Here is an 11,595-nt window from a genome sequence, read left to right on the forward strand (position 1 = left end):
AAGTACAATATAGAAAAGGTTCGCTTTGCATAGTGAGTGAGACTTATCAACTAAAGGAAAATTAAATTGTTTAGTGACTATTATTTATATAAGAAACGATATAGTGAAGAAATTAATAGAGTTACAGTTACAATTGGGTGCAGAAAGTCGATTCCTTCTGGGTTTTTGTTTTGTATAGTGGGGGAGGAAGGAGAAAGGCTTATAGAGTTGGCTACAAGTTTGTTTCTGATACAATTTGTTGTTTAGTTAAATGTCGTATATAAATAGTTTGTTCTGTTCCTGTCGCTACAATTACATTTTATAGGGAGTTCTGTTTATGCAATCGGTTTCTTTTTTTTATTATTTGTTTTTCAATTTTTTACGTTTATTAATAATAAACAATTACACAATTATTGATTTTGATCGTGATCGTTAACAATCATCGTTTCTTTTTTTTTTTTATCGTCGATCAATATTTGATTCATAATTAATAAGTAATTAGATGTGTGTGTGTTTTTTTTTGTTTTTATAAATAATTAGTATGATTTATCGTTATATATCATCAATTTGTTTTTTTTTTATTTCGCTTTTTTTTGTTATATTTTTTTCTCACTTTTTGCATAAGTTAAAAGACGGCGCCACGTCTGTGTCTTTGTGTGTCTGTGTGTGTGAGCGCGTGGGTGACCTTTGTGTGTATGTGTGTGCGGATGTGCCTGTGGTGGTGGTTACTCTCAATCATGAGGAGGACGCAGCCGACGAATTCTTTGTGGATCCCCCCACCCGAAGTGCTCGGATTGCGCTGCTTATCAATGTACACGTTCAGCAGTCGCACCTTGCTGGGATTCATCAGCGCCAGCTTCGGCTTCAGCTTATCCTCGCCGAGCACAATGTACAGCTTGACAATGCAAAAGACGGCCGCCTTGCGTACCATCGATTGCGAATCATCCGCGGAGCGTGCCAGATTCTGGAACACCATATCCAGATGGGCATCCGTGATCTCGGAGCCATGATGCTCGGTCACCTCGAGCAGTATCTTGATGGCGCACATATTCTCGGGAAACGTGCCCGTTGCTATCACCGGATTCACAATGTTGATCGTCAAATCGAGGGGCAGAGCTGGCGCTATGCGCTGTATCATTGTGTCGATCTCACGTAACGCCTCCTTGCTGTGCTGATAGCAATTGATGATCTTCAGCAGTATGAGCTCGAGGAAGTTGAGCCAATTGTGACGCATCTTCTCGCTGCGCACAATCTTGCTCAGCACGTGCAGTCCAGCGATTAGCACATCCGTATGCTCCGCCTCCAGCATGTTGAGCAGCATCCGCATGATCGACTTGAAGTGCTTGTTGGGCAGCTCACAGTTGCCGCTGCGTATGCAGATGCCCAGATTCGTGAGCGACGTCTGCAGCTGCTCCACGGGCATCTCTTTGTTGAGCGTCAGCGCCACACGAATCACCTCGCTCTCGTGCAGATTGCTGGGTAATATCAGTTCACCGTTCTCTGCCACATCGATGGTTATCTTGACGGCAGGTTGCGATGGCGCTGCGACATCCAGACGCATGGTGGCCGATTCCGGGGTATTCGATTGCGTGGTGTTGGCCGACGATTGTGTTTTCGAGTTGGATGACAGCGAGTCCTGCTGCGCTGTCAGCTCTAGATGTTCACGCTTCAGCTGCTGCTCAATCGAGTATTGCAAGTGATGACCGTTGTAGCCATTGGGCGCCAGCGAATGATATTGGCCACCGGAGAAACAGTTGCGTATCTCCTCGGATGTCTTTTGTATGTTGTGCTTCACGTCCAGGTCGGAGCAGCCGAGCATCAACTCCTGCTCCACCGACGACTGACGCGATCGTGGACTAGACTTCAGATCCATGTTGAGCGATGCAAACGGTCCAACGCTGGGACTCTGCAACGGCTTCGGGCTGCTGCTGCTCAACGGCGAGCTGCTCGGCGAGTTCGCGCCGCTGCTCTGTCGTCGCATGGTTGACTGTATGCAGAGCCGCGCTGTATCCTGATATCCCTTGGGCAACGCGGCCAAGAACTTGGTCATCTGTGGCGTATTCAGATTGTAGAGAGCCACCAAGCAGGCGCGCGCTTGTTGGCGCAACTCCATAGATTTCGTATCACCCGACATCTGCGCCAGTTTCAGCACGGTGCGTTCACAGTTTTGATTCTGATCGCTGGGGAAATCGCTGCTCTTGCAGTACGTGTTGGCCAGATCGGTGAGGAAGCGTACGATGGCGATGCGTGTTTTGGTTGTGGGCGTCTGTGTGTTGTCCGAAATGATGCGAAACAGCTCCTTGAGTTGCAGCTGTGTCGGAAAATACTCGTGTACCACCACCAACGTCTTCCAGATCTTGCTGTGCATCGAATTGAGCAGATCGGTGCCCAGTTTGTTGAACAACCTGGTCAACAATATGAACAACCAATCGTGCAGCTCGGGTGCATGCACCAGAATCAGTTCGGTGACTGTATCTAGAAACAGAGAGTAGACTTTAGTGTGGTTATCCATAAACATTTTGCGAAACATGTCCAGGACACACTGCAGCTGCTGTGGCGTCAACTCCTTGCCATCGGCCAGATACTGCGTCAAACTGATCAGCCCATCCTTGCGCTCCGACCAATGCGTCGAGGCGCAATACTGAATAATTGTCTCAATGTCCTCGAACGGTGCCCGCTGACTGCTCCAATCGAGGCGATTCCGTGAGCCGCTCAGCGAGTAATTCGAATTGGAATTGTTGCCGCGCGTATAGCTCGAGTCGAACGAACGTTCCGAGCACACCGAACTCGCCTCCGAATCAATGTCGTCGGACTCATCGCGACCCAGGAGCTTGCGGCCAATGCGCATGCCTCCGGTGCGCAAAAAATCACCCGACACATAGTCGGGTGTCTCTATGTTGTTGCCCAGCGTCAGTTCCGCTTCACGGGATTGCGCCAGTAGGCGAGCAGCAGCTGTGGGACGCAAGGGATTGTTGCGCTCCGGTGTGCGTCTCGCGCCCGATCCCGTCGAGTACATGCTGCGCTTCATCAGACCGCCGCCGGCACCCGAGCGATTGGGACTCGTCTCCCGGGAGCTGGCCGTGCTGCGCGGAATGCCGGAGGCCTTCTTGGGTATGGCACCGGTGGCGCCACCGCGATAATAGCTGCCCATGCCGTAGTGATCTCTCAGCTTGGTGCTGGGTGAGGTGGAACGTGAACCGGGCTGCGATTGCGAGACTCCAGCGCGCGACCGTCCCACACGTGGCGTTGGCGTCACGGTGCCCGGCGAGACTGTGTGATGTGAGCCGCTGTTGCTGCTGGAATTGAGACGTGGCCGTGGCAACGAACCGCTGCCAACTCCTCCTGCTCCACCGCCTGCTGCACCCGTCGCCGTATTCACAGAGTTGCTGGGCACCAACGGTTTCTTCTGACGTGAATAGAGCGTGTATTGAGCACGCGCCTTGGCGCGTTGCGCCGCCGCCGTGTCCACCGCCGAGATGGAGCGCATGCTTGCCGAGGGCTTCTGCAGTGTGCCAGGTGTGCGTCCAATGCGTGTCGGCGCCACCGTGCGTCGCGTCTCCAGCGATTGCTGACTGCCATTGGCGGTGCCACCATCGCGCTCTCGCTCGAGCGCACGCTGCGCATTAATGTCGAGGGTGCCGTAGATTTGATCGGCCAGGTCGGGAAAGTGGCGACGGAATGCCCAATACGCCAGGCGCGAATATCGCCGTGCATCGCTGTCGGCATCGCCAATGGACTTCTTGAGCGTGTCGCGCAATACCAGAGCATGGCGTTCGAGTGCCTTCGTTTGCCACTCCTCGAAGAGCAGCACCATCAGTTCACAGAGCGAGGCGCGTATGTCCTTCGACTTGGACTGCTGCAGCGTGTCCGTGTAGATCTTTAGCAGCTTGGGCGCATGCGTATATTTGATAATATACTTGAGGGCCAGCGTCGAGGCGGATGCAATCACCTTGGCCGAGTTCTGTATCAGCTGTATCAATTGCTCCAGTATGCTCCAGCAGAAGACGTCCAGTTTGTTGCGCAGCGTCTTCGACATGTATGCGATGGTGATGCACGCCTCGCGTATCACCTGCGAGCGCAACTCCTCCTTCAGTATGTCGAGGAAACTGATCGATAGCTCCTTTTGCTGCACAGCCTGAAATTGCGGCTGCGCATGATAATTGAGCATCAGCAGTGCACGGATCTTCTTCAGGGCATCCACACGCTTCTCCCAGTCCATTGTCTTGTCGCTGATGACCAACAGTATCTGCTTGTAGTTGTCGTCCATGTCCTTGGAATTGAATATATTCAATTGTGGCACTTGCTCGAAGCTGGCCTCAAAGATCTCCATAGTCACGGCGCCCGCATCGCCAGCAGCGACCTCGTTTTGACTTGGCTTCGGTCGCATTAGCGCCGAGTGCAGTGGACGCTTCACAATCTTTGTGGGACGCTCACGCACCCCAATGTTGTCCGCCTCATCCATGCCGTTGCCATTGGAGCTGCGCAACGCCGATGGCAGCAATAAGCCTTCGACTTTCACTTGATCGAACTTTTGCTCCAGCAGCGCCAACTTGGAAGCGGGCATGTCATCCATACGCCTTAGATCTGGCCTCAGACGATCGCCCACATGTTTGTAGATCTCCACCAGCGTCTGTATGGCAGATTCGCGCACATTCACCGTGGGATCACCGAGCAGCGCGCACACTGGTGCTATGTAGACTCGGACACTTAACTGCTGGGTGCCATATTCGTGCAGAGCATTCACAATTGTCTGGAGAAACTCTTCGCGTACCTTGGCATTCTTGTGCTTAAAGCAACTCGCAGCCAGTTTGTCGATTAACGTCTGTGGTGTTTGCACTTTGTGCTCCATTAGATCACGCAACAGTAGCTGGGCCTTCTCGCGCACTGTGTCGCGACTATCGCCCAAGCGATCAATGACATGGGGCAACACTGTCGCTGTGTAGGCATTGAAATCGCTGCCCAGTCGCTTGATCAGCTCCGAGAAGGCCTCGAGAGACTTTTGTGCGATTTTAAAGTGGCTGCCTGTCAGCCAAGGCATCAGGTTATCAATGAGGAAGCCCATGTCAGTGCACACAATTGAATTGGTGTCGTCACTTAGGAATGTCACCAGATCCTCAGCCAATTGCACCTTGACGCGCATATCCGCCTTGGGCATCTGTTGAATGAAGCCATCCAAATCGCTTGGCTTGCGATACGCCATGCTGTATGAGTGTCTCTGTTTGCTTCACACACGAATGGATAGTGTTCTTCTTGTTGTTTGTGTTGTATAGTTGCAGCTGCAATAAAAGTGAATGGAGAGGAAAAATTGATTTTAGTTCGTCGTCGCTTTTGCAAATTATATTAAATATTTATGGGCAGCAGCAGTTTGCCAAAAATGCAGGTCACTATAGATTGGTTTGTGTCGGAGATGCAGCAAAACTGAATTTATCTCTCAAGTGCATACATTATGCAAAATAACAAAGACTACGAGTGGAAAATGAGACATGATGGAATTTATACAGTATTTTCATTTTACAAAATATACTTTTTCAAATTACGCGCTCATTTCAAACTGCGTGCGCGCAGTACAAAAATGTAAGAAGAAGCAGCAACCCGCAGACGCTATCGCAAAACGAAGAAGAAGCAAAAGCAACAGTCGCAACAATTTCTGTGTTTATGCATGCGCGCGTGTGTGTGTATTGGAGTGCGTATCGATGTATGCGTGCGTGCGATGTTTGTTTGCTTGTGTGTGGGGAGTGAATATGAAGTCAGTGTTTGGGCTGTGAAAAAGTAGGTGAATGGCTATGCGGGTGGGGATGGGCATGGACAGATGGCTGTGGGCTGTGTGTTGGAATGGCTGTCTGATGGGGGATGGAGTAAAGGACGGGACTTGATGTGCGGGGCGTTGTTACGTCGTGCACACAAAAATGAATCATCTCACCGCGATGAGCGTGACGACGGCGTCCAGGAGTGGAGTGTTGCAGTGGGTGGTGTTGGGTGGCAGCCTGTTAAAAGGCAGTCAACGTGTTGTGTTTAGGTTTGTGTCTTACTCTGTGTATGTCTCTTATTACGTTTTCGGCTAAACGAGCAGCGACATAAACGGTGAACGACGTCAGCGTCAGCGTCGCAGTTGACGTCGACGTCAAGCCGTCTATGGAGAGAACGTCGGCAGCGCAGCGCAAACACAACAACGCTGACGTCGTCGGACCAACGAAATAAAATAATAAAAACGAGAAGGCAACAAAAACGAAAAAATAACACATATTTATGGAAATGGCTGAATGAGATAATATGACAACAGCGAAGAGGAAGAAGAGGTGAAGAGTATGTATACAATTACTAAGCAACAACAGCGACTTGTTTGCTCATTTCAGCGCTGACGAGAGAGATAGAGACAGAGAGAGAGCATTGAGCGAACAAGCAACAAATTAGCATTGCATACGCAATTTTCTATTTATAATAATAAAAAACAACAACATGAGAAGCAGCACCACAGCAAGGCAAGAAAAATTACAAAGCGCTATGCGAAGCTTTCGTAACTCGTCGAGTTTTAACTCTTTACTTTTTTTAACTATACGATAAGATATGGGCAATTGATTAAAATGTTCGTTTTTAAAACAGCTGCTGCTCTCTTACTCTCTCACATACTCTGTCCAATTGGACTAAATGTGTTGACTGCGCTGCCGCCGCGTAAATTTGTCAAATTTAAATGTCACATGAAAATAAATATATAAAAACAAAAAGGAAAATCAAGACGGAAGCGGAGGCGACTTTTGCGAATGCGTGTCTTGGCCAAATAGTTGCATGATCTTTTTTTAACACGCTCACAGATACGCACACTCACACACATACACTCAAAATAAATACTCTCTACTCACTTTATTTGCAAATCCGGCTGCTGCTGCTGCTTCTTTTTCTTCGTCGGCTCCCTCTCTTGCTTATTTTTCTTTACGCTCAATTTATTGTTTTGGGTTGGGTCTGACGCCAGAGCAGAGCGGAGCAGAGCAACAACACAACTGCTGCTGCTTGTTGGCCTCTTGGCCGATATTAAGAATTGATTTTCCAGTTGGTAAGTTTAACAAACAATTTGCAACGCACACAAATACGCGTATTTAATAAATTCTATGTCGTTTTGAGCACAGCCAATTGAACAATTGCCAGACAGACACGAGAGATCACAGTTTTGCTTGCTTGCCCCTCTTCTCACCCACTTCTTTATTTGTATTTGTTGTTGTTGTTGCGCGCAGTTTCACTTTGGCAAATTAAATGTCATTTGTTGTTGCTATATCACTGCGCTCTTTATCTCTCTCGCTCTCTTGCTCTACCGTTATTGATGACTGCTGGAGGTGGACGTCTCCGTCGCAGTCGCAGCGCCGTCGACTGCCGCGGGTTCAACACAAATTCCAACGTCTTCAAAGTCTCGTCTGCTGCTGCTGTTTCTACTGCCTCTGCTGCTGGCTGATTTTGTGAACTTTTTTTTCAGTGACGCGCTGCCTGCTTGCTTGCTGGCTGTTTGTTCTCTTCTCGCTCTCCCTTTTCTCTCTTTCTCATTGCTCATGGGTCATCAGATTTGCATTAAGAATTTTGGCCGCGTAGCCGTCCCGTGGCTGCAATCGACAAACATCACATTTTGTTGCACATTCGCACTGATTGTTTTTTGTTGCGCCGATTTACACAAATGTTTATCAACTTTTTACTTAAATTTAATACCGATTTTGTTGCGCGTTGCGAAAAAATCGCTTCTTCTTGTTCATCGGTTGTTGATCAGTGTGACTGTAATGTTATTTACAAAATCTCTTGTTTAACGCCGAAGAATATACTGCACGCACCACTTTCACAATTAAAAGAGTCAGTTTTTTTATTCACGCGCGGCTGAAATTGTAACGCGTTTTGATTTTAACAATTTTATTGCCGCTGTATTATTCAAACTTTCGTTAAATAGCAACTTTGTTAAAATGTAATTTTAAAAATATTAATGTACTTATACAAAGGAGGTTAAAATAATAGTTGACAAAATAAATTCAGTTTACTTAAAAATATACCAACAAATACAGTGTTATTGTTGTTATCGAATTTGTATATCGTTATCAACCTTCTCGATAAATGTCTACAATTATATCGATTGCAGGAGTAACGCTGGCGCTGCCACTAAGTTTAGTCCAGCAGTATGGTAATATTATAAAATGCGCGACTTTTTAAATATGTATTAAATTTTAATAATTTTGTAACTGAGTAAGCGACAATCTTTTCATTATGCAGAATATATATCATCAAATTTGTTTGTGGTATAAATATTTATACTAAAAAGATTGCAGAAATTAAACATTTTTTCAAATGTTTCCCTTCAGGTTAATAATCGTTGACTGATAAGCAAGTTTATCTCATAAATTATTACCAGGAAGGTCAAGAATTTCGGGAATAGTTCATTGTATTTCGCTTGTCAAGTATGGGGAACCTTATCAACTTTAATTAGCTTGCCAGACGCCACACCATATCGAATTTACCCAACGCTACTCAAATTTGCTGACACGTGAATTAACACAACTACAAATATTTCTTTGCATGTGTGTACGTATTTATTTATCTTGATAAACAATTTAATGTTTGTTTAGCAGTTGTGCCAACGTTGACAGATTTATTGCGAAATTAATATAACAAAGTATAACGTATATTGTGTGCATATTTGTACTCAAGTGAATTTAATGCGGTAAATCTAGAACAATTTACTCATACTTAGCTAATCAGTCTTTATTAATCTGATGCACGGCCTGTGCACGACCCGACGGATCCTCGGGACAGCCCCAATCGAGACGTGGGACCCACCTAACCACAGTTCGTGCCGCAGAATCGCCTGGAAACTGTTGCTCGAAGATGCAGCGATAGTAGAACGCTTCCTTTGTGCTCGGTGTGTTGAAGGGGAATCTCTCCGATGCCTGGGCAAACTCCTCGTCCGTCACATGACTGGTGGCCACCCGTCGAATGCTATCGATCCAGTCGTAGCCAACGCCATCGGAGAACTGTTCCTTCTGACGCCACAGCACCGAGTCGGGCAAATAACCATCAGCAAACGCAGCGCGCAGCACAAACTTCTCCAGTCGCGACTTCTGTTCGCTCTTAAATGCATTTAGTGGCCCGGGGATTTTATCCTCCGGCCGTATGTTCATCACATAGTTGACAAACGACGTGTCCAGGAAAGGCACTCGCAACTCCACGCCCTTGGCCATGGCCACTTTGTTGGCACGCAAGCAATCTGAGAGATGCAATTGCTGCACACGCTTCACCAGCTCCTGGTGGAACTGCTCATAGTTGGGCGCCTTGTGGAAATACAGATATCCGCCAAAGATTTCGTCTGCGCCTTCGCCAGAGAGTATCATCTTGATACCCGTGCTCTTGATGAACCTCGTGAGCAGCAACATGGGAAGACTGCAGCGCACAGTGGTCACATCATAAGTTTCCAGATGGTAGACAATATCTCGAATGCCATCGAGCGCCTCGTCGATCTCAAAGATCAGCTCAGTGTGCTCGCTATCAATGTACTTGGCCACTTGTCGCGCAGCCTCAAAGTCCGGCGCATCTCGCAATCCCACAGAGAAGGTCTTCAGCCTGTAGTTCGGTTTGGTTTCCCGCATAATCTTCGTGGCAATCGAGGCAATCAGACTGGAATCGACGCCTCCCGAAAGCAGGGCACCAAAGTGCACATCGCAGTGGAGATGAGTGCGCACCGCAGACTCCAAACTGGTGCGCAGCAAGGACAAATCACACGGCAAGCTGGGCAACTTTTTTTGCCAGGGTTGTTCAAAGTGCTGCCAGCGACGCAGTGCACCAACGCGTCCGAAACGCGCCTCGCCTGGAGTAAAGGTTTCCACTTTGCTGCAGCAAGGAGTCAAGCACTTCAGCTCAGAGGCAACCCACAGATTGCCGGCGTCATCTTCGCCCACATACATTGGTATGATGCCAAAGGGATCGCGGGCCAGCAACACTTCCTTGCTGCGCTTGTCGTACAGGGCAAAGGCAAACATGCCCGTAATCTGTTGCAGCAAATCAACGCCATAATCCTTGTAGAGCTCAAGTATCACATGGCAATCGCTTTTGGGTTTGTAGCCATGACGACGCTTCGCAATCTGTGCGGAAAGTTCCAGATAATTGTAGATCTCACCGTTGGCAACGAGCACCAAGTTGCCATCATCGGACACAAATGGTTGATCTCCCATTTCCACGCCCACAATACGTAAGCGTTCATGCACCATGGCCACGCCTTGTTCGGGAACAATCACCACGCCCGTGGAGTCTGGGCCACGATGTCGTTGTCGTCCACTCTGGCGATAGGCTAACTCACGCAAACTGTGTTTGCTGCCCTCCAATGTTTGGGCGCCAATCGGTTCGCCATCGCTTGAGAATATTGCAAATATACCGCACATTTTGTTGTTTGTTACGCTTCGTTCCGTTTCGCTTGCAAGTTCAATGACAACTGTTAATGCTGCCCGCAGCTTTGCCGGCTTTTAAAGGCAGCGGCGACGCTTCTTGCTGATTGTCGCTCACGTTCGTGTTGCGTCAGGCAATTTCTAGCGTCGCTTGTTTGTCGTTTCTATATTTATGCTCGCACGTTTTGTTTTTGTTTTCTTTTTTTGGTCTCGCCAAACAAGTTGAGCAGCAACAACAACACGCAATGCCAGCTAAAAGCATAAGCTTTAGCAAAAAGCTTTTGCCGCTCTGCCACGTGCTTGCTTTCGCTCTTCTAAAGTTCGCTCTCTTTTGCTTTCCTCTCTTTGACTTAGTGACCCGGTTTCTAAAAGCAGCTCAATTTGAATGCAATTAAGAAAGCAGATGCTTAGCACGCGTCTCGAATTGCAATTCATTACTATTTTATTATTTTAATAATCAATTGAATGTAACCAAGTTCAAGGTCAAAATACTTACAAAGTCCGCATGCGAACGCTTATAAATAACGCAATTGATGTGTTGCTAGCTGGGAGATTCACTGCAGTGTAAGAGAAGTGGGAAAACAATAGACGACTATGGAATACCCGGCATAACAATTTGATATCGTTATAACATATTTACAAATACATATACATATTTGTATAATTTACAAATAAAATTTAAAAATGTTTAAAATTTACATTCAATCTTTTAAATTTATTTTTGTGTTAGTATAAAATTATTTTTACGGAATAAAATAGTATTTAAAGTATAAAATTTATACTTACTTGCGTTTAACACGCCTTCAATACACCCTTTTTAGCTGCTGGGTATCAAAATACATCAAAGTACAATTCAATTGTATTTTTATTCGATTGATTAAAGGAGCGGGTAATTATTTAAATGTATGAGAAAATGAAACGAATGAACTTTAAAGCAACAACTGAATTTATTTGTGAATAAGTAAAAGTAATTATCACCTTTAAGTGATTTGTAATGAATTTCCAAGCTCATTAACTATGTAATTTGTGTGTGTTTACAAATACTGTTCAAGTTATACTGTGACTAACATCCCACACCCTATATAACACATTTAATAACTAGTATACATTTTTATATACATAGCTTATATAGCATACGACATATAATACAAAAAAAAAATTTTTGAGGATTGTAAGATTTGTCCTTCGTATACAAATTAATTATGTATATTCATTT

The 11,595-nt window shown here is 46.4% G+C and overlaps 2 protein-coding genes across 2 annotated transcripts; both read right to left on the bottom strand.

Moving 5' to 3' along the window:
- Positions 1-234: 234 nt before the first annotated feature.
- LOC133846236 (CLIP-associating protein) lies at positions 235-7,793 on the bottom strand. The gene is given in 3 exon segments (XM_062281066.1): positions 235-751; positions 753-5,255; positions 6,837-7,793. Coding segments are annotated over 2 exon segments (4,464 nt in total). The 5' UTR covers positions 5,180-5,255; positions 6,837-7,793; the 3' UTR covers positions 235-714.
- A 761-nt stretch (positions 7,794-8,554) lies between these two features.
- Positions 8,555-10,462, bottom strand: LOC133842250 (uncharacterized). The gene has a single exon (XM_062275284.1). It carries the CDS (start codon positions 10,374-10,376, stop codon positions 8,700-8,702), a length of 1,677 nt encoding a protein of 558 aa, XP_062131268.1. The 5' UTR covers positions 10,377-10,462; the 3' UTR covers positions 8,555-8,699.
- Between the last annotated feature and the right edge of the window lie 1,133 nt (positions 10,463-11,595).

Source organism: Drosophila sulfurigaster, chromosome 3 (genome assembly GCF_023558435.1).
Source record: "Drosophila sulfurigaster albostrigata strain 15112-1811.04 chromosome 3, ASM2355843v2, whole genome shotgun sequence".
NCBI classification, from domain to species: domain Eukaryota; kingdom Metazoa; phylum Arthropoda; class Insecta; order Diptera; family Drosophilidae; genus Drosophila; species Drosophila sulfurigaster.